This window comes from Balaenoptera acutorostrata, chromosome 20, assembly GCF_949987535.1.
Source record: "Balaenoptera acutorostrata chromosome 20, mBalAcu1.1, whole genome shotgun sequence".
NCBI lineage: Eukaryota > Metazoa > Chordata > Mammalia > Artiodactyla > Balaenopteridae > Balaenoptera > Balaenoptera acutorostrata.
The window spans coordinates 13,356,734-13,379,288 of NC_080083.1; the positions used below are offsets into that span (position 1 = coordinate 13,356,734).

Here is a 22,555-nt window from a genome sequence, read left to right on the forward strand (position 1 = left end):
GGGGGCGGGGAAAAGGGTGGGAGGTGGGTGAGCGCGCGCGCCGCCCGTCCGTCGTGGTTTCCTGGCTGCGCGCGGCACTGGCGGAGTAGTTGCAGCTGTAGCAGCAGCCGCGAAGATGGCGGAGGGGTTGGAGCGTGTCCGGATCTCCGCGTCGGAGCTGCGAGGGATCCTGGCCACTTTGGCTCCGCAGGCCGGGAGCAGAGGTGAGTCGCGCCGCCCAGCTCCTGGGCCGGGCCTGCCCGCCCCGCCTCCCTCTCCTCCTCTGCCTCCTCCCCGCTCAGTTCGCGGCGCTCCGGAGCCCCCGCCCCTTCCCCCAACACTGGGGGCGGGGGCCGAGGGCGGTCCCTCCCCGTTCTACCAGCCAGAGAGCCGGTGTGGGGTCGGGCTCTGCCAGCTCCGGCCCCTTCGGGCGAGCCCAGCCCAAGTTCCTGCCTCCGCCCCCTTTCTCACGGCGAAGGTGACTGTTCCCCATTGCCTTAGCCCTCTCACAGGATTCTCAGCCGTCAGGGGACGCGGAAAGGAGTGGGCTCCGGGGTCTGGTGGAGGCCCCCGGGGTGCATGGTTCCTCGAGGAGTCATCCGTAGGCCTGCCCCGTCGTTTCTTTAGCGTTGGAAGGAGCTGGGAACATCGAGGAGAAAGGTTCAACAGCTTGGGACTTCCTTGCTGAACTTTTCCCCCCTCAAGGCAGGCTTCTGAAGGCTGCGCCACCGGAGGGATCCAGGACCTCAGAGAGCTTACTCTACTCTGGTTTGGCTTTGGCATGTGTGGGAGCAGTTTTTATCAGGGAGAGTGTTCAACTTGCAAGTTAAAGTCTCCAGCCACACCAGGAAAGCACCAAGGAAGATTCTAGTGTCTCACCTCTCTTTGGTTAGGCAGTGGAGTCGTGTAGAATGGTAGTTATACTCCTGCAGGCTTGTGGCCGAAGTCTGTAAAATTGGTTTTCATGGGTCATGTGCATTGGATTATTCAGGTTGTTTTCTCCCTCCTCTCTGGAAAGTGGTAGTGGCTCTTCCCACCCCACCCCCCAACTTACACAGGCTGCTGAGGATGAGCTCTTCTGGAGTTAACTGCTTTACCTTTGTTCGTAGTGGATGAAGCAGTCTTTTAGACTTCAGAAAATACTGAAGCAGTATCTTAAACTTAAGGGTTTTGTGCTTTTGTTTTTTTTCCAATTTCGTTACACCCATGGGTGTAAATGCTGGAGCATGTGATCCCTGTTATGAGCTTGTTTGCATTTGTGTTTATAGAACAGTAGTAGGATTTTCTATAACATTCCATTTTGAGTATACTCTGTAATGTCACTAATTCCTGTTTCTTCCCCACTGAACAGTTTAGTGGCTATTTACAGTAGACTCTCCCCTTAACAGATAAATGTAACAGATAAAAAAATTGATGCTTGCTTATCTGTCATTCTGTAAGTTCCTGGTGCCTGGAGAGTGGTTTCTAAAGCCCTGTTCTCTTATTCTTGAGTGCCCCAGTCGTTGGTATTTTGAGAGCATGTCGCAATACTTCCATCATCCTCCAGGGAAAGCTCCTTTATGGAACTTTTTCCTTATATAACGTCATCATAGTAGCAGTTAGTCTCAGTATTCTAACGATGACTGTCTGAGCAGTATTTCCTTGGAAGGACCCTGCTGGCTGCTGTTAGAGAGTTGGTGAGCATGAGTGGAGTTGAAGAATGTGAAAGGAACTGCTTCCTGTTTGCTTCAACAGGAGGTATGTGATTGGGTAGTTGAAATCCTAAAGAAGAGGATTGTCCTGGCCAAGTTCAGTGACTGGAGTTGCAAATTTTTTCTCCAGAGATGTCCAGAACTGTGGATTGTTATGCATACCCCTCTTTTTCTCTGCCCTCCCCCCCACCCCCGACCCATTAGTATGTTAAAAGGACTCAGCCACACTGGAAAAATGTTAGAGGCAGAAGAGACCAAGATGGAGCTGAGGGCTCTATAGCAGAGAACAGTCCAATGCAGAACTGGTTAAAGATCTTTTATTCTATCAATGATTAGGTAGTTTGGGGTCTTGTGGATCCGAATATGGTTTGGGTAACAAGAGAATGTAGGTTTTATTCCTTGTTTCCCCAACTCAGGTGTAGGTAGCTCCAACACAGTTAAGTTCTTAGTTTTGCCAGTTGCTGAACAAATATTGTAAACCTAGTAGAATTTCTGTTTCTGCAGAAATTTCCTTCGTTGTCTACCGGTATTAACATTTCAATGTGTAATTCTTGCTTGACTTTTTTTTTTTTTTATAAATTTTTTTTTTTAAGTTATACAATTTTTATTTATTTATTTATTTATTTATGGCTGTGTTGGGTCCTCGTTTCTGCGCGAGGGCTTTCTCCAGTTGCGGGAAGTGGGGGCCACTCTTCATCGCGGTGCGCGGGCCCCTCATTATTGCGGCCCCTCCTGTTGCGGAGCACAGGCTCCAGACGCGCAGGCTCAGTAGCTGTGGCTCACGGGCGTAGCCGCTCCGCGGCATGTGGGATCCTCCCAGACCAGGGCTCGAACCCCTGTGCCCTGCATTGGCAGGCAGATTCTCAACCACCGCGCCACCAGGGAAGCCCCGACTTTTTTTTTTTTTTAATGTTTATTTTTTGGCTGCGTCGGGTCTTAGTTGTGGCATGTGGGGTCTTTTGTTGCGGCGTGTGGGCTCTTCGTTGCAGTGTGCGTGGGCTTCTCTCTAGTTGTGGCACGCAGGCTCATTAGTTGTGGCGTGCGGGCCTAGTTGCCCCACAGCACGTGGAATCTTAGTTCCCTGACCAGGGATCGAACCCGTGTCCCCTGCACTGGCAGGTGGATACCTAACCACAGGACCACCAGGGAAGTCCCTCTTGCTTGACTTTTTTTTTTTTTTAAAGTTTTATTGGGATACAATTGTGTGTATCTTTTTTTAAAAAATTATTTATTTATTTATTTATTTATGGCTGTGTTGGGTCTTTGTTTCTGTGCGAGGGCTTTCTCTAGTTGTGGCAAGCGGGGGCCACTCTTCATCGCGATGCGCGGGCCTCTCACTATCGCGGCCTCTCTTGTTGCGGAGCACAGGCTCCAGACGCGCAGGCTCAGTAATTGTGGCTCACGGGCCCAGCTGCTCTGCGGCATGTGGGTTCTTCCCAGACCAGGGCTCGAACCCGTGTCCCCTGCATCGGCAGGCAGATTCTCAACCACTGCGCCACCAGGGAAGCCCCCTTTTGCTTGACTTTTAATGACAATTCCTTTTCCTTTCCTTCCCCTTTATTCTTCTACCTCTTCCTCCCCAACACTCTCTCCAACATCACAGAAAACATGAAGGAGCCCAGGCAGCGCAAAGATAACAGGCGCCCAGATCTGGAAATCTATAAGCCTGGTCTTTCCCGACTAAGGAACAGACCTAAAATCAAGGAACCCTCTGGGAGTCACGAATTTAAGGATGAAATTGTTAATGACAGAGATTCTTCTGCTGTTGAAAGTGGTACACAGCTCATTAAAGATGTCTGCAAAGACAGCTCACAGCAAAATGGTCCTGTAGACCCAGAAAATACTCGGGCACAGGAGTCTTTTCCTAGGACTGTTGGGCAAGAGGATCGAAGTTTAAGAATTATCAAGAGAACAAAGAAACCTGACATGCAGATCTATCAGCCTGGAAGGCGTTTGCAGACTGTTACCAAAGAATCGACCAGCAGGGTGGATGAGGAAGAAATCCTCAACCAGGTAGAACAACTGAGAGTAGAGGAAGATGCGTGTAGGGGAAATGTGAAAGAGGAGGTTGTGAACAAGGCAGACAAAGAGGAGGCAGAAAAGAGCCTAAGTGGTGACAGAATAAGGGCTGCAAAGGGGGAAAAAGGAAAGAGGGTTGAAAAAGGGGAGGGCGTGAAGAAGGTGAATGATGACCCAGCTCAGGGGAAGCCAGGTTCTGCGAAGCGCTACTCCCGCTCAGACAAACGAAGGAACCGCTACCGCACTTGCAGTACCAGCTCAGCGGGTAGCAACAACAGTGCAGAGGGGACTGGCCTCACTGATAATGGAAGTCGCCGCCGCCGCCAGGATCGGACCAAGGAGAGGCCACGACTGAAGAAACAAGTATCTATGTCCTCAACTGACTCCTTGGATGAGGACAGAATTGATGAGTCTGATGGGCCACGGAGGAGCTCAGAAAGGAAGAAACATTTAGAAAGAAGCTGGTCTGGCTGTGGGGAGGGAGAGCAGAAAAGCAATGGTAAAGAAAATCGAGGCACTCTTCACGTTACTTTCGATGCAGAAACCATGAACAAAGATTCCCCCATGGTGAGGTCAGCCAGGGAGGATTCTGATAGGTTAAAGTCAGACAAAGGCTCGAGCAGTGGGGGCAAAGGCTCTGAGAAGCAGGAGTCCAAAAACCTGAGACAAGAACTTCGGGGTCGTGGCCGTGGCATTCTGATTCTGCCTGCCCATACCACCCTGTCTGTCAATTCAGCCGGTTCTCCAGAGTCTACGCCTTTGGGACCTCGGCTTTTATTTGGATCTGGTAGTAAGGGATCTCGGAGTTGGGGCCGAGGAGGCACCACTAGACGATTGTGGGACCCAAACAATCCTGATCAGAAACCTGCTCTAAAGAGCCAGACACCGCAGCTACATTTCTTGGACACTGATGATGAAGTCAGCCCTACCTCTTGGGGTGACTCACGCCAGGCCCAAGCATCTTACTATAAGTTTCAAAACTCAGACAACCCTTATTATTACCCCCGGACACCAGGCCCTGCCTCCCAGTATCCTTACACAGGCTATAGCCCTCTGCAGTACCCGGTGGGCCCTACAAATGGTGTGTACCCAGCGCCTTACTACCCAGGCTACCCAACTCCATCAGGACAGTATGTCTGTAGCCCCCTCCCTGCCAGCACCATGAGTCCTGAGGAGATGGAGCAACACATGAGGAGCATGCAGCAACAGGAACTACATCGGCTTCTCCGGGTGGCTGACAACCAAGAACTGCAGCTCAGCAACCTGCTCTCCAGGGACCGCATCAGTCCTGAGGGCCTGGAGAAGATGGCTCAGCTCAGGTACGGTGGGTTCCATCCTGGCTAGAGGGGAATGGGGATAAGCTGGAGGTGTGCAGGCCCCCATGGCTGAGGAAGATAGAAACGTTTTAGGTAAGCTGCTGGGTGTTATCTCCCTTTCACATTGAGTTTTGTAAGGGAAGGGGAGTTGGAAAAAGAACGGAACAGAAAATTTTGTTTCTAGTCCTAGAAATGATTAATGTTTCCCACTTTTTCTTTAAGAAGAAAAAAATCTTTAAGAGAACATGGAATCTGGATATGGAAAAGGAAAGACTTTCTAAAGTGCCAAGAAATGAACAACATGTAACTTGTGGTGAAGATTTTACTTTGGCTGTTAAATTTAGGTGGAGGCATATGGGGAAGAACTACTTTCCTAGACATAACTGTCTTTAGAATGACATTCTGCTGTGCAGAATGGAAACTAGAGTGAGTACTATACCTGGTGGCATTTTGGATTTCCTGCCAAGGAAGGTGTTTGATTTGTAGGAACCTCAGATCTTGGGTCTAGCCTTTCCTGTGGTGTATTTGGAGCTAGAAGTTGCATGTATTTTATTCCAGAGCTGAACTGCTGCAGCTATATGAGCGCTGTATTCTATTAGATATTGAGTTCTCTGATAATCAGAATGTGGATCAGATCCTGTGGAAGAATGCTTTCTATCAGGTGATTGAGAAGTTCAGGCAGCTTCTCAAGGATCCGAATGTTGAGAACCCAGAACAGATTCGGAACAGACTTTTGGAGCTCTTGGATGAGGTAAACCATCATCTTTATGTTCTCAGGATAAAGACTTCAACATCCTTTAGTTGTGATGGGTTTTTTACCACCCCAAATACTATGTTTTATAACAGAACATTGACAACAAACTGTATGCTCTTTTCTTGGGTTTAGGCCTACCCTACGTCTGTTACTTCCTTGACACCATAACTTACAATTGGAGTTAGTTTTGAGTTTGGAAGCTTTCTGAATGTCTTAGCTGGAGTGTGTGTGTGTGTGTGTGTGTGTGTGTGTGTGTGTGTGTGTGTGTGTGTGTGTGTTTTCATATCTTTAAAACCACGGAAAGGCTTATGCTATCAGTTTGTCTTGTGCTTAGTTGGTGGCCACTAAATACTGTATATGCCTCCTTTTACATTAGATGGCTGAGCATTAGCAAAACTGTGAAAGGGTCACTTGCCCCAGTTTCTGGGTAGATTAGATCAGAACAGGCTGATTCGGCTGATCCTTATTTTTTCTCTTTATAGGGTAGTGACTTCTTTGATAGTTTGCTTCAGAAGCTGCAGGTTACTTACAAGTTCAAACTGGAGGACTACATGGACGGTCTTGCCATTCGCAGCAAGCCATTACGAAAGACAGTAAGCCAGCTTCTTTATCTTAAATTTATTCACTCACTTAGTAAGCATTTATCTGGTGTTAGTTCTGTGCTAGGCACTATGCTAGGTGTCGAGTATACAAGAATGAAAGATACAGCCCTGTGGGGGAACAGACCAATTAAACCAACAACTGTAACGTAATGTCATGAGTACTACGGCAGTGGCATATATAGAGTGTTGAAGGGGCATGGAAGGAATTGAATCTGCTTTAGACTGGTGGGGGTCAAGGAAGGTTTCTTGGAGACTGTCAAGTTGAGTTTGAAACATGACTAGGAGTGGAAGGGGCAGTTTCGATACAGGGCACAGTGAGAGACTCATACCTTGTTGGGAAGGTGTAAGAAGTCAGCATGCTGTTGTCTGTAATGTGGATTGGGCTGTTGGAGGAGGTAAAGCTGATGAAGTAGGAAGGGATGGATCATAATCTCTTACATGCCACGCTGAAGAGTTTGGATTTTTTCCTGAAAGCAGTGAGGAGCTATTGATCGATTTTCAACAAATGGATAGCATAGATTTGTTCTTGGAACCAGTCACTCTGGCAAATGGATGAGTTTGGGCAAGAGTGGAAGTAGGAGGGTCAGGTGTGGGGCTGAACTGAGGTAGAGGTAGTGGAGGTGGAGAAGAGGAGACAGATTGGAAAGATATAAGGGAGTAGAATTGAATTGCTGGCTGGTTAGGTGTGAATGATGAGATTGGAGGCATGAGGAGACCAGATCATCTCCCATTTTGTGCCCTAGGAGAGAGGCTGAGAAGGAAGAGATTAGTTTAGTTTTGGATCAGCTTAGGTGGAGGAGCTTGAAAATGAACAAGTGAATGTTATGGTCTGTCTGGAGCTCAGGAGAAAGAGCTGGGCTGGTGATAGAGATTCAGAAGTCATCAACGTGTAGGTGATAGTTGAAGCAGAAGTTGGGAAGCTAGGAAAGCTAGCCAGAGAACAGGGGGTCAGATTTTGAAGGTGGTGGTGGGTAAAATTGTCAAGTGCTGTAAAATCCTCAAATGTTAAGATTACTAAAAACTGTCCATTGGATTGGATGATCTTATCACGAGTTATATTAGTTGGAGAGGATGGAAACCAGATTGTAGTGAGTGAGAAGTGGGGCAGCAGATATAATGAGAGGGTAACTTAGACTGTTCTTTTAAGAAGGCTGTGAAGGCAAGAAGGGAAGATAGTAGTCAAAAGACATAGTGTCAAGAGAAGTTTGTTTCTAAGCTTGGAGAGACTTTAGCGTAATTATATGTTGAGAGGAAAGGGCCAGGGGAGAGGAAGAGGTTGATCCATTAGAGAAAGGAGTGTGATTTATGGAGCAGAGGCTTCCTCTTGCCTTTCTGCTCCTTCTGATGAATTGCCATACACAGGTTCTATTACTAGTCAGCAAGTATCTGTTGAGTCCCTCCTCCCCGCCAGGTGCCATTCTAGGCACACCTAATTCAGTGTGGAACGAGAAAGCCATGTTCCCAGCTCTCAGAGTTTAGAGTTTGATTAGGGATGAGTACAGGTGTTGCATTGGTAATTGCAGATGCATTGACTTCCGCAGAGGATGTTGGGGGATGTGGTGTGAAGGGGCTTGGAGGATCATAGAGGCCTGAGGAAGTCACAGTTAAGCTGAGGCTGAAGACCGGAGACCTTGGCCAGGTGAAAGGTGTATTCTCGGCAATAGGAACGGTACATGTGAAGGTCCTGCAGTGGGAAAAGCACCATGTGGTAGGGGAACTGAGAAAAGCCTAGTCTGAGGCACAGAGAGTGAGAGGGGAAGTTGTGCTGGAGACGTGAGCAGAGGCTGGACCATCTAGTACTTTATTCTGAGGATAGTGGAGAGCCTTTGGCCGAATTTGTTTTTTTTTCTTCCCCCCCGTTGAGGTAGCAAAGTGGCTGTAGAGTGGAAACATAGCGGTTTCCTTGGTGCTTTACCGGTTAAATACCAAGGATTCTTGGTGTTCATTCATAGAGAGAATGTGTGGAGTAGTCAGAACTCTGAAGGTGTATGACATGTAGTGATGTATAACTTTGCTGAGGCATGCTTTTTTTTTTCTTATTTTTTTATTTTTTCTTGTTCTCTTTTTTTTTTTTTTTTAAATTTTATTTATTTATTTATTTTTGGCTGTGCTGGGTCTTCGTTTCTGTGTGAGGGCTTTCTCTAGTTGCGGCAAGTGGGGCCACTCTTCATCGCGGTGCGCGGGCCTCTCGTTATCGCGGCCTCTCGTCGCGGAGAACGGGCTGCAGACGCGCAGGCTCAGTAATTGTGGCTCACGGGCCTAGTTGCTCCGTGGCATGTGGGATCTTCCCAGACCAGGGCTCGAACCCGTGTCCCCTACATTGGCAGGCAGACTCTCAACCACTGCGCCACCAGGGAAGCCCGAGGCATACTTTTGAGTTATGTGTTAGGAGGCTGATGTGCAGTAGCTACTCACTTAGCAAGTAAATGAGCCTTCCTGTGGGGTCAGTATCTACTTTATTCAGTGACATGGTAATTTCTTGTCTGTGGGTGGAGTGGTATTATATCTTATGAAGTGATGTCCCTTAGGAAGGTTTTTTTGGTTGGGTACGTGTCTTGGGATTGTTAAGGGTTTACTCTTTTGTTTTCTCGTTGAGTGACAGATGCCAAGCGCATCAGTGAGGAAACATATGTAGTATTACTCAGTCCTGGCATATTGTAGGTGTTTGCTAAAGGGTAACATTGTTTTAGGGAATTATTATTGTCTTGCAAAGGGGATGCAATGCAGTAACACAATACAGTGGTATTAACAGTTTGAGGAGCGAAAGATGATGGCAGGAAAAGAACAGAGTAAACAATTATTTTAATATTTGTATATCACTTTTTTCTTTTTGGCCGCACTGCGTGGCTTGTGGGATCTTAGTTCCCCAACCAGGGATCAAACCCAGGCCCACAGCAGTGAAAGCATCAAGTTCTAACCACTGGACCTCCAGGGAATTTCCTGTATGTCACTTTATAATTTGTATTTTTACACTTATTCCCTACAGTTTCCCTATGAAATAGGTATTTTTATATTCCGTTGAAGAAACTGAGTCCCAAAGACTTAGTTGAGATCACACAGCTACTACAAAGAGAGTCAGAATGTTTTCTTCCACTTGACTGGGACTCGAAATAAGAATGACCTCCTCTCCCTTTTGCACTTTCTCAGTAAATTTTGCATCACATTGTTGGCTTTTTTTTCTAGTCAAGGTTAGACTGAAAACTTTTTGCTTTGTTGAGGACTACTGGTGCCTTATTATTAAGGCTGCTCTGTTATTTTGACCCCATCCCTGTCCTTTGGGGTTGAAGTTAGAGTTTCTTGGGTATATGCTACTAACTGATCATTTTTCCTGAAGGTAAAATATGCCTTGATCAGTGCCCAGCGATGTATGATTTGCCAAGGAGATATTGCCAGATATCGGGAGCAAGCCAATGACACGGCAAACTACGGGAAAGCACGCAGGTACTGTTGCCTCTTGTTCGTTATTCCTCTTCCCTGTGTGGCTTTAATCCAAGCCCTATTAAGAGCAGTGGGCCACCTGAGCTGCCTCCTATATATATGTCCTACAGGTGACCCTATTGGCCTCGTGCTTTACCACTCCAAGGTTACAGCTTAAGTAGTAAGGGCTATCAGGTGATGAATTGGGAAAGTACTGATAGAGAACTTTTTTTTTTTTTTTTTTTTTTTTTTTACTGTTTCTCTATTACAGCTGGTACCTGAAAGCCCAGCACATTGCTCCCAAGAATGGGCGCCCCTATAACCAGTTGGCTCTGCTGGCAGTGTATACGGTAAGAAATCTTGGATGGGGAAGTATTTTGCAGGCAGTATGTTAGAAATACGGATTTTGATAGCATCAGCTCCTGGAGCTAGATTTCATCTGAACACCATGACCCAAAGCATATCCCCTTCTGCCTCCCATCCTCAAACTCCTTTTGTTACTGTTACTTTCAGAGGTAAGTTGTCAGGGATCCCTCACTTCAGTTGAATCCACTTTTACTGCACTTAAGTTCCTAGGGGAATGCTTATTCTCCAGCCAAACATCGCTCTTTGTTTTTGACCAAGGTTTCTGCTCTGAATCTTGTATTGTTTCCCTTCCCTAGGTTGAACTAGGTTACTCATTTCTAGAAGGAAAATAAGGCTCCCTTTATCTCTCCCCTTTAAAGTCCTCAACTAGCCCGAAGTACATCCTTCCTTCCTTTCCTCAGATCATCCCCTTATTCGTCTTAACTTTTCACCTAAGGAGTCTCCTTAGCAGAAGCACAGTAAGTGCCAAATTGTACCTCCTTAGATCTTACCAAACTCCTCTGAATGTGCCTCTAAAGGTGAGCCTTGGGAGCTGACAGAGCCCCTAGTGAGGAAGCTGACTTCAAGGGGGAGGGGGAGGGGCCACTGGTAAGTACCAAAGGTTTAAGAAGCAGCTAACGTGCTCATTAGCAGGGAGAGTTTTCTTAATGCTGTAAAATTCATTGCCCAAATAAACAGTGTTTGAATTGATATTTTTATTCTACAAAGATTCAAAAATATTCCTAATACTTAATTATGGATTGAAATTGTTGATTAAGTAATGTGGTTTACAGATACACTTCCTGCAGAATCTATTGAATCTCTCTGTCTCTGCTTTTTTTTTTTTTTATATATATATATTTTTTTAGACTAGCCATTTCTTTTTCTTTTTTTTTTTTAAAGAAATTCACATTCTTATTTATTGATTGATTGATTGATTGATTGCTGTGTTGGGTCTTCGTTTCTGTGCGAGGGCTTTCTCTAGTTGTGGCAAGCGGGGACCACTCTTCATCGCGGTGCACGGGCCTCTCACCATCGCGGCCTCTCCCGTTGCGGAGCACAGGCTCCAGACGCGCAGGCTCAGTAACTGTGGCTCACGGGCCCAGTTGCTCCGTGTCATGTGGGATCTTCCCAGACCAGGGCTCGAACCCGTGTCCCCTGCATCGGCAGGCAGATTCTCAACCACTGCGCCACCAGGGAAGCCCTGTCTCTGCTTTTTACCTCTGTCCTATTCTCTTTGTGATATGCATTGAGATTTTTTTTTCACCCCTCTTTGTGGCTTTATTTTTCTCTCCCCTTTATTCTTATCCACCTTCTGTTTTCCCTTCTCTCTCATTTCTTGTCTCCTTTCCCAGTTTTTCTTCTTTGTAATCATCTAATGAATTGCTTTTTTTCTTGTTAACTAGAAAATATAATTTAAAAAAATTTTCCCCTCAATGGCTTTTAATAAAAATTGTCGTAAAATTCATGTAACAAAATTAACCATTAATTATGGTCTGTACCTAGGAATGGAATTGCTGGGTCATATGGTAATTCTATGTTTAACTTTCTGAGAAGCTGCCAAACTGTTTTCAATAGTGGCTGCACCATTTTACATTTCCACCAGCAGTGTAGGAGAGTTCTAGTTTCTTCATGTTCATGCTAACGTTTGTGACTTTTCATTTTTTTGATTATGACCAACCTAGTGGGTATGAAGTGATACCTCATTGTGGGTTCCCTCCTCCCCACTTGAGGACTTTTTTTTTCTTCTTTAATATTTTTTTTCTTTTTTTGGTCAGTTTTAGGTTTACAGAAAATTGAGCAGAAAGTGCAGAGAGTTCCCATATACTTCCTCAGCTCTCAGTTTTCCCTATTATGAACATCTTGCATTAGTGTAGTGCATTTGTTACAGTTGATGAGCCAGTATAGATATGTTAGTATATTACTAAAGTCCATAGCTTACACTAAGGTTCACTTTTACTGTTGCACACTCTGAGTTTGAACAAATGTATAATAACATGTATCCACCATTATATTATCATGCAGAATATTTTCACTGCTCTAAAAATATCCTGTGCTCCACCCTCCACCTCTTTATCCTTCTTCCCTCCCCCAAACCTTTGGCAATCACTGATGTTTCTACTGTCTCTACAGTGTTGTCTTTTCCAGAATGTCATATAGTTGGAACCATACAGTATGTAGTCTTTTCATATTGGCTTCTTTCACTTAGCATATAGGGTTATTTTTGTGGCTTGATAGCTCTTTTCTTTTTATTGTTGAGTAATATTCCATTGTATGGATGTACCACAGTTTATCTATTCCCCTATTGAAGGACATCTTGGTTGTTTCCAAGTTTTGACTGTTATTAATAAAAGTGCTATAAACGTTCGTGTGCATGTTTTTGTGTGGACATAAGCTTTCATCTCATTTGGGTAGATACTTAGGAGTGTGATTGCTGGGTTGTGTGGTTAGAGTATATATAGTTTTGGAAGAAACTGTCAAACTGTCTTCCATAGTGGCTGTACCATTTTGCATCCCTACCAGCAGTGGATGAGAGTTCCTATTGCTGTGCATCCTTGTCAGCATTTGGTATTGTCAGTGTTCTGGATTTTCCTCATTCTAATAGGTGTGCAAAATCCTATTTGTGTTAAACTTCGTTTTTTTTTTAAAGATCTGATTTTATTTATTTATTTATTTATTTATTTATTTTTGGCTGTGTTGGGTCCTCGGTTCGTGCGAGGGCTTTCTCCAGTTGCGGCAAGCGGGGGCCACTCTTCATTGCGGTGCGGGGACCGCTCTTCATCGCGGTGCGCGGGCCTTTCTCTATCGCGGCCCCTCCCATCGCGGGGCACAGGCTCCAGACGCGCAGGCTCAGCAATTGTGGCTCACGGGCCCAGCTGCTCCGCGGCATGCGGGATCCTCCCAGACCAGGGCTCGAACCCGTGCCCCCTGCATTAGCAGGCAGATTCTCAACCACTGCGCCACCAGGGAAGCCCCTAAACTTCGTTTTAACTTGCAATTCCCTAATGACATACAATGTAGAACATCTTTTCATATGCTAATTTCCCATCTGTGTATTTTTGGTGATGTGTCTGTTTAGATCTTTTGCCCATTTTTAAATTGGGTTGTTTGTTTTCTTATTGTTGAGTTTTAAGAGTCATTTTATGTTTTGGATACCAGTCCTTTATCAGACATGTGTTTTACAAATATTTTCTCTCAGTCTGTGGCTTTCTTTTCATTTTCTTAGTGTTTTTCACAGAGCAGAAGTTTTTAAGGTTAATGAAATCTAACTTTACCAACTTTTTCTTTCATGGATTGTGCTTTGGTGTTGTATCTAAGAAGGCATGACTAAACCCAGGTTACCTAGATTTTCTCCTATGTTATCTTCTAGGAGTTGTAGAGTTTTGCATTTTACATTTAAGTCTACGGTACATTTTGAGTTAATTTTTGTGACAGGTGTAAGGTCTGTGTATAGATTCATTGTTTTGCATGTGGATGTCCAGTTGTTTTCAACACCATTTGTTGAAAAGACTATCCTTTCTCCATTGAATTGTCTTTGCTCCTTTGTCAAAGCTCGACTGACTACATTTGTGAAGGTCTATTTCTGGGCTCTCTGTTCTGTTCCATTGATCTATTTGTCTGTTCTTTGGCCAGTACCACACTGTCTTGATTACGGTAGCCTTATAGCAAGTCTTGAAGTCGGGTAGTGTCAGTCTTCCAACTTTTTTCTTTTCCTTCAATATTGTGTAGGCTATCCTGGATGTTTTGCCTTTCCATATAAACTTTAGAATCAGTTTGTTGACATCTACAGATCTAGTGAGTGTGAAGTGATATGTCATTGTGGTTTTTATTTATTTATTTATTTATTTATTTATTTATTTATTTATTTATGGCTGTGTTGGGTCTTCGTTTCTGTGTGAGGGCTTTCTCCAGTTGCGGCAAGTGGGGGCCATTCTTCATCGCGGTGCGCGGGCCTCTCACTATCGCGGCCTCTCTTGTTGCAGAGCACAGGCTCCAGACGCGCAGGCTCAGTAATTGTGGCTCACGGGCCCAGTCGCTCCGCGGCATGTGGGATCTTCCCAGACCAGGGCGCGAACCCGTGTCCCCTGCATTGGCAGGCAGATTCTCAACCACTGCGCCACCAGGGAAGCCCGTCATTGTGGTTTTGATTTGCATTTCCCTAATGACTAATGATATTGAACATCTTTTCATATGCTTATTTGGATGTTTGGAAAAATGTCTATTCAAGTCCTTTACCCATTTTTTTAAAAATTAAGAAAATTTAAAAAAATTTTCTTAATTGTAAAATACACATAAAACCAAATTTGCCATCTTACCCATTTTTAAAAAATTAAATTAAATTAATTAATTAATTTATTTATTTATTTTTGGCTGCGTTGTATCTTCGTTGCTGCATGCGGGCTTTCTCTAGTTGTGGAGAGCAGGGCTACTCTTCGTTGCGGTGCGCGGGCTTCTCATTGCAGTGGCTTCTCTTGTTGCAGAGCATGGGCTCTAGGCACGCGGGCTTCAGTAGTTGTAGCACTCGGGCTCAGTAGTTGTGGCTTGCGGGCTCTAGAGCGCAGGCCCAGTAGTTGTGGCGCACGGGCTTAGTTGCTCCACAGCATGTGGGATCTTTCTGGACCAGGGCTCGAACCCGTGTCCCCTGCATTGGCAGGCGGATTCTTAACCACTGCACCACCAGGGAATTCCCATCTTACCCATTTTTTTTTTTTTTTTTAAACATCTTTATTGAAGTATAATTGCCTTACAATAGTGTGTTAGCATCTGCTTTATAACAAAGTGAATCAGTTATACATATACAATATGTTCCCATTTCTCTTCCCTCTTGCATCTCCCTCCCTCCCACCCTCCCCATCCCACCCCTCTAGGTGGTCACAAAGCACCGAGCTGATCTCCCTGTGCTATGCGGCTGCTTCCCACTAGCTATCTATTTTACATTTGGTAGTGTATATATGTCCATGACACTCTCTTACCCTGTCACATCTCACCCCACCCCCTCCCCATATCCTCAAGTCCATTCTCTAGTAGGTCTGTGTCTTTATTCCCGTCTTGCCACTAGGTTCTTCATGGCCTTTTTTTTTTTTTCCCTTAGATTCCATATATATGTGTTAGCATACTGTATTTGTTTTTCTCTTTCTGACTTACTTCACTCTGTATGATAGACTCTAACTCCATCCACCTCATTACAAATACCTCCATTTCATTTCTTTTTATGGCTGAGTAATATTCCATTGTATATATGTGCCACATCTTCTTTATCCATTCATCTGTCGATGGACATTTAGGTTGCTTCCATGTCCTGGCTATTGTAAATAGAGCTGCAATGAACATTTTGGTACATGACTCTTTTTGACCTATGGTTTTCTCAGGGTGTATGCCCAGTAGTGGGATTGCTGGGTCGTATGGTAGTTCTATTTGTAGTTTTTTAAGGAACCTCCATACTGTTCTCCATAGTGGCTGTATCAATTTACATTCCCACCAACAGTGCAAGAGTGTTCCCTTTCCTCCACACCCTCTCCAGCATTTATTGTTTCTAGATTTTTTGATGATGGCCATTCTGACCGGTGGGAGATGATATCTCATTGTAGTTTTGATTTGCATTTCTCTAATGATTAATGATGTTGAGCATTCTTTCATGTGTCTGTAGGCCATCTGTATATCTTCTTTGGAGAAATGTCTATTTAGATCTTCTGCCCAATTTTGGATTGGGTTGTTCGTTTTTTTGTTATTGAGCTGCATGAGCTGCTTGTAAATCTTGGAGATTAATCCTTTGTCAGTTGCTTCATTTGCAAATATTTTCTCCCATTCTGAGGGTTGTCTTTTGGTCTTGTTTATGGTTTCCTTTGCTGTGCAACATCTTACCCATTTTTAAGTGTACTGTTCAGTAGTGTTGAGTACATTCACATTGTTGTGCAGTCACTCTCCAGAACTCTATTCATCTTGCAAAACTGAAACTCTCTACCCATTAAAACAACAACTCCCTATTTTTCCCTCCCTCTGGCCGTTGGCAGCCACCCTTCTTCACCTTTCCATCTCTGTGAATTTGTCTACTCTAGTTACCTAATATAAATGGAATCTGAAAGTATTTGTCTTTTTGTGACTGGCTTATTTCACTTAGCATTATATCCTTAAGGTTCATCCATGTTACAGCTCATGTCAATTTCCTCCTTAAGGCCGAATAATATTCAATTGTATGTATATACCACATTTTGTTTATCTGTTCATCTCTCGATGGACACTTCCACCTTTTGGCCATTGTGAATACTACTACTATGAATATGAGTGTGCAAATACCTCTTCATGACTCTGCTTTCAATTCTTCTGAATATATACTCAGAAGTGGAATTGCTGGGTCATGTGGTAATTGTATTTTCAGTTTTTGGAAGAACCACCATATTGGCAGCTGCACCATTTTACATTCCCACCAGTAGTGCACAAGGGTTCCAGTTTCTCCACATCCTTGCTAACACGCACTATTTTCTGTTGTTGTGTGTGTGTGTTTAAATAGTAGCCAGCCTAACTGCTTCAAAGTTGTATGGCATTGTGGTTTTGACTTGCATTTCTCTAATGAGTACTGATTTTTTTATGTTCTTGTTGGCCATCTGCATATTTTCTTTGGAGAAATGTCTATTCAGATCCTTTGCATATTTTTAAATTGGGTTGTCTTTTATGTTGTTGAGATGTAGGAGTTCTTTATATATTCTGACGTTTATCAGATATGTGATTTACAAATATTTTCTCCCATTTTATGGGTTGTCTTTTCACCCTCTTGATAGTGCCCTTTGATGCACAAAAGTTTTTTTTTTTAAGATTTATTTATTTGGTTGTGCTGGGTCTTAGTTGCGGCAGGTGGGCTCCTTAGTTGTGGCAGGCGGGCTCCTTAGTTGTGGCATGTGAACTCTTAGTTGCGACATGTGGCATCTAGTTCCCTGACCAGGGATCAAACTCGGGTCCCCTGCATTAGGAGCTTGGAGTCTTAACCACTGCGCCACCAGGGAAGTCCCCACAAAAGTTTTTAATTTTGATGAAGTCCAATTCATCTATTTTTTCTTTTGTTGCTTGTGCTTTGATGTCATAGCTAAGAAACTCTTAACCAAATTAAAAGTTAAGATTTATTATTTATTTATTTAGAAGAAAATACAGGGATATATTTTTTATAGTTTTAGTTCTTACATTTAAGTCTTTGATCCATCTTTGGTTAATTTTTGTATATGGTGTGAAGTAAGGGTCCAATTCATTCTTTTGCATGTGGACATCCAATTCTCCTAGCACCATTTGTTGAAGAGACTGTTCTTTCCCCATTAAATAGTCTTGGCACCCTTGTCGAAAGTCAGTTGATGTATGATAGGTTTACTTCTGGACTCTCGATTCTCTCCCATTGATCCATATGTCCACCTTTGTGCCAGTACTACGTTGTTTTAATTACTGTAGCTTTGTGGTAAGTTTTGAGATTGGGTATGTGAGTCTTCCAAGTTTGTTTTTCTTTTTCAAGATTGTTTTGGCTATCTGGGGTTCCTTGGAATTCCATATGGATTTTAGGATCGGCTTTTTCATTTCTGCCAAAACAGTCATTGTGATTTTGATAAGGATTGCGTTGAATCTGTGGATTGCTTTTGGGAGTATTTACATCTTTACAGTATTGTCTTCTGCACAAACACAGGATGTTTTCCATTTATTTAGGTCTTCTCTAATTTCTTTCAGAAATGTGTGGTCATTTTCAGTGTGTAAGTTTTGCATTTCCTAGGTTAAATTTATTCCTAAGATATAAATATTCCTAACATATAAAGGTATGTTATTATTTTTGATGCTATTATGAATGGAATTATTTTCCTCATTTTTCAGATTGTTCATTACTAATGTATAGAAATACAACTGATTTTTGAGTGTTAATCTTTTTTTTTTTTTTTTTAATATGTATTTATTTGGCTGTGCTGGGTCTTAGTTGCGGTATGTGGGATCTTAGTTGTGGCATGTGGGATCTAGTTCCCTGACCAGGCATCGAACCCAGGCCCCCTGCATTGGGAGTGCGAGTCTTAACTGCTGGACCACCAGGGAAGTCCCTTGAGTGTTAATCTTGTGTCTTCCCTCAGTGGTCTGTTGCTACACTAATTAAATTGGTATGTGTTTCTTTCATGGACCTCTTACCTAAGTTAGTACTCTTTTCAAGTTCTTTTCCTCTGTCCCTCTTTTTCTGTCTCTGTGTTAACCCAGTTGTCTGTTTTTTTTGGCCACGTCAAGCGGCATGTGGGATCTTAGTTCCCTGACCAGGGATTGAACCTGTGCCCCTTGCATGCGAAACGCAGAGTCTTAGCCACTGGACCACCAGAAAAGTCCCCCCAGTTGTCTTTTAAGATCACTTTCTCAGCTTTTCTGTAACCTTTCTTTCAGTGGACCTCAAGTATTTACTGAGAACATGCTGTGCACAGTGCTTTGCTAGGTGCTGTGAGTGGTAAATATTTGATATGGTTTCTGTCCTGAAAGAAAACATTGTTGAGAAGACAAGTGAGGTGTATAGACAGACAATGATACAAATTAGACTTGATGCAATTTGATGCAATTGATTGTTAGATACATCATTTCCTATACCACTAAGAAAGAAGAATGTGAATTAAAATAAGACATGATGGTAGATAGTGATTGAGTTGTATCTTGATTTCAGAGATGTTAAAATATGAAAAAAATCATTGTAGAACTGGTAAAATACTGTAAAATCAAATGAGTGGCGTAATTGGAATAACATTAAAGATAGCTCCCACTTAACTGACTGAAACTGGGTACCAGATGTTCTGTTAAACTGTATATATTATATGAATTTTAATCTTTTCAGGAGCCATATATGTTGGTGAATATCTTCATTTTACAAATAAGGAAACCTTTCTAGCTTGACTTTCTTAGGGTTATACCTAATAAATGGCAGGACCAAATTCAGACTCAGGCAGTTAAGCTTAGAATGTACACCTTTAACCATGCTAGATGAATGCAAGATGGGACTTTTAAAGAGTGAGTAGGTGCTGGGCAGAGAAGGGAAGTAGTAGTCTAGGTGCATTTTGAGACAGAAAAGGTAACGATGTATATGATAGAAAGAAAGGCTTTTTGATATTCTTTCCCCCTTTATTTCAGTGTATTCCCTTCTTTCTGACCCTCTCCCTTTCTTTTACTTATTAATTGGTTTTAAAATGGACTTGAAGTATTTATTTGCTGCATGCATTGGATAATAGTTTGTTTCCTTTTCTTCGTGGAGTCAGTATGTTGTAGTGAAAACATAAACTTAGGAGCCAGGCAGACCTAGGTTCAAATACTAGCTTATCTGGGATTTGGCTTTGAGACCTTGTTGGGCAAGTTATGTAATAATCTTCCTGAGCCCCTGTCTCTTCATCATTAAAATGGGAATAGTAATCCCTGTGGGGCAGTTTCCTTAGGTTTGGAAATAATATCATAATATCTATGGAGTGCTGATCATTTACCTCACACTTAGCTATGCTTAATCAGTGATATTGCCATTGTTATTTATAATGTTTTAAAAACAATAATTAGTACATGCTGAACATTTTCTTTCTCTAAAAAGAAAACATAATTGGTTTCATATTTTCTGAGGCTCTTTATTCGTTTCTCCTGCTTCTGAGCATGTGGCTTTAAGAGAACCTCTACATGTAAGACATAGTACTGGGCAAGAAGAGAGCTCTGATGTATTCGCCATGGCTTCTCCCATGGATAGTTGTCTCATTTTCATGTTGGAACTCCTCACAGCTTGGAGCACAGGTTGGGAGGGATGGTAGGGTTTCCTGGGTCTGCTGACTCAGGCTGGAGTCCAGAAGAGAACTGGTTGACTCAGTGTCTCTGACCTTTTTCTGCAGAGGAGGAAGCTTGATGCCGTCTATTACTATATGCGCAGTCTAGCTGCCAGCAACCCTATCCTGACTGCCAAGGAGAGTCTCATGAGCTTGTTTGAAGAGACCAAAAGGAAGGTGAGTGGGGATGCAGGCAGAATCATTCCTTCCTAGAAGAATGTGTTTCTCTTAGTGTCTCTGTGTCCTTAAGGAAACGACTGATAATGTCCTGAAGGGGTCCCCTCGGGCTGTGCTGATGGGAGTCAGTCAGTCTCTATGCAGAACCAAACTTATCTTTAGGAGAGCTCTCCAGGGCCCACAGCATCTGGTTTACAGAATTAATAACTTTTATGAGACAAAACAGATGATACTCTGCTACTGTGGCAAAGTCTTTACTTTTTACAGTTCTTGGGCAACAAACTCAGGTGAGATGAGCACTTCTCTTGATTGGCTGAATCCCAGGACAGTCTGAGCTTATATGTTTGTATGTCGTACAGGCAGAACAGATGGAAAAGAAGCAACACGAGGAATTGGAACTGAGCCCTGGCCAATGGCGGAAAGGAAAGAAATCCACTTTCCGGCATGTTGGAGATGACACCACTCGCCTGGAGATCTGGATTCATCCATCCCATCCCCGGTCCTCCCAGGGCGCTGAGTCTGGGAAGGATTCTGAACAGGAGAATGGGCTGGGCAGCCTGAGCCCCAGTGATGTAAGTTCCTGAGGGTGATGTTATGAGCAAGACTAGCTGAGTAAGCGTGAGTGCTCTGGTACATGCAGCCATGGAGCACTGCACAGACATTCCCCGTTCATCTCAGGGAAGGCACATCCCTTCAGGCTCCTTGATGTTCTCATCTGTGTCCTCCACCTACACTTCCTTTACCTTTGCTATTTGCTTCCCTCTCTCACCACTATGTGGCACTGTAGAATTTAGTAAAAGTAATTTTTCTAAGTGAAGATTAATTTAGGATTTGTATAGGATGACAGTTTTTTGCTGCTTTGGATTTATAGTCATCAATATGATGCTTTAGGATTCTGTGTGGGATTTTTGAAGCTAAGGAGAGGACACAGTAGTTGGAAAACTGCAAATGGCGGGTTCATTGTGCCTTGAGAGTAAAATTTATAGAGGAGTGGGTGGTGGGGTAATCTGGGACCAGGCCTTGAAGGGTCATGTAATAAGTAATTTGACCTTTATCCTGAAGGTAGTAGGGAGCTACTGAGTGCTTTAAATAGGGAAATGTCAGATGTGCACTTTAGAAATATGACTCTGGCTGCTTTGTGGAAAATTTGGAGAAGGGTAAGACAGAAATAAGAAGAGTAGGAGCGTGCTATGGTAATCCAAGTGAGATGTGAGAAGGACCTGAACCAGGAAATGGCTTTGCAGATGGGGAGAAGTGAACAGAAGTATATTAATGAGGTAAAATCCAAAGGACTCGATTGGACATGGGGAGCTGAGGGAGAAGAGGGAATCAAAAGTAACACTTAGGTTTCTCACTTGGAAACTGGGTGAATGATGGTCTTGGTTTTAGGAGAAAGATGATGAGTTTAGTTTTGGACATGTTGGAATTTCTATAGGACATTGACGTGGAGATATTTAGAGGCTAGCAGATATCTGAAGCTGAGGAGAGAGATCTAGGCCAGAGATGAAGATACTTGAAGGCATCCTGTTATAGATGGTACTGAAGTCATAGAGAGTTGCTTCAGCTACTCAAGGAAGGAACATAATGATAAATAGGTTCGAGGTCTAAGAAAGAAAGGAGATAGATGGCAGGGAGAAGTCCTTGCAGTTGATGAGAAAGAAGTAGGATCCAGCACACAAATGAGGGGATTAGCCTGAAAGAAGGTAAGAGAACCCCTCTTTCTTGTGCTTGAGGGCAGGGAGGAACAGATAATTGGGAATGCAGGTAAGTTTGTATTATAGGAGGAAGATGAGGGAGGGCCTTTTGATGATTTCTATTTCCTCTTTGAAGTTGGAGGCATGGTTGTCTAAGAATGAGTCAAAGGTGGTGGGATAGGAGGACTTGTCCTTTGGGGTTTAATTTAAAATTTCCATTTATCTTCCTATATCTTTAGTCTTTAGCTATTTTCTGGATGACTTGGAAAGCAGTCATTGCTTATAAATGAAACTCCCAACTTCCTATATGTCATGTTGTGCATGGGGCCCCAGTACCTCAAGGTGCTTCAGAGGGGTTGCTGCTCTGGTAGAATCCCTCACTACTGCCTCTTCTAGTTTGAATATTACCACCGCAAACTGGAAGCCTATTTGAATAAGAGGTAAATTGTTCTATTGATTAGCTCCACTGTGTGTCTTTAAAATGAAAGCAACACTGACAATTTGAGAAAGCATTTTATGACTTTCTTTGGCCTTGGCCTCAAGCTTAGGAAGTATCTCTCATAAAAGTTATAATTAATCTTTTATAGCTTTCTCTCTTCCATTAGGTGTTTTATTTATTTTTTAAGCAATGTGTTTGTAAGTTTGTGTTTTTATTCTTTTTCATTTTTAAAATTTATTTTATTGAAGTATAGTTGATATACAATGTTGTGTTAGTTTCTGGTATACAGCAGAGTGATTCATTTATACATATATATACATATTCTTTTTCATAT

At 43.2% G+C, this 22,555-nt stretch overlaps 1 protein-coding gene across 5 annotated transcripts in view; it reads left to right on the forward strand.

Annotated features, from left to right (window-relative positions):
* Positions 1-10: 10 nt before the first annotated feature.
* SMG6 (SMG6 nonsense mediated mRNA decay factor) overlaps positions 11-22,555 on the forward strand; it is a 242,674-nt gene continuing 220,129 nt past the window's right edge. For 2 of the 5 annotated variants that reach the window (XR_009006232.1, XM_057535375.1), the window contains exons 1-8: positions 11-203; positions 3,274-5,008; positions 5,564-5,756; positions 6,242-6,352; positions 9,696-9,802; positions 10,050-10,128; positions 19,978-20,088; positions 20,448-20,660. Coding sequence is in view for 4 of the 5 variants with exons in the window: in XM_057535375.1 (XP_057391358.1) it covers positions 116-203; positions 3,274-5,008; positions 5,564-5,756; positions 6,242-6,352; positions 9,696-9,802; positions 10,050-10,128; positions 19,978-20,088; positions 20,448-20,660 (2,637 nt within the window). In the remaining variant the exon portion in view is untranslated. Of the gene's footprint in view, positions 204-366; positions 458-497; positions 640-688; positions 1,717-3,273; positions 5,009-5,563; positions 5,757-6,241; positions 6,353-9,695; positions 9,803-10,049; positions 10,129-19,977; positions 20,089-20,447; positions 20,661-22,555 lie in introns of those variants that run through there. The other 3 variants (XM_057535379.1, XM_057535378.1, XM_057535377.1) reach the window with 3 other exon arrangements.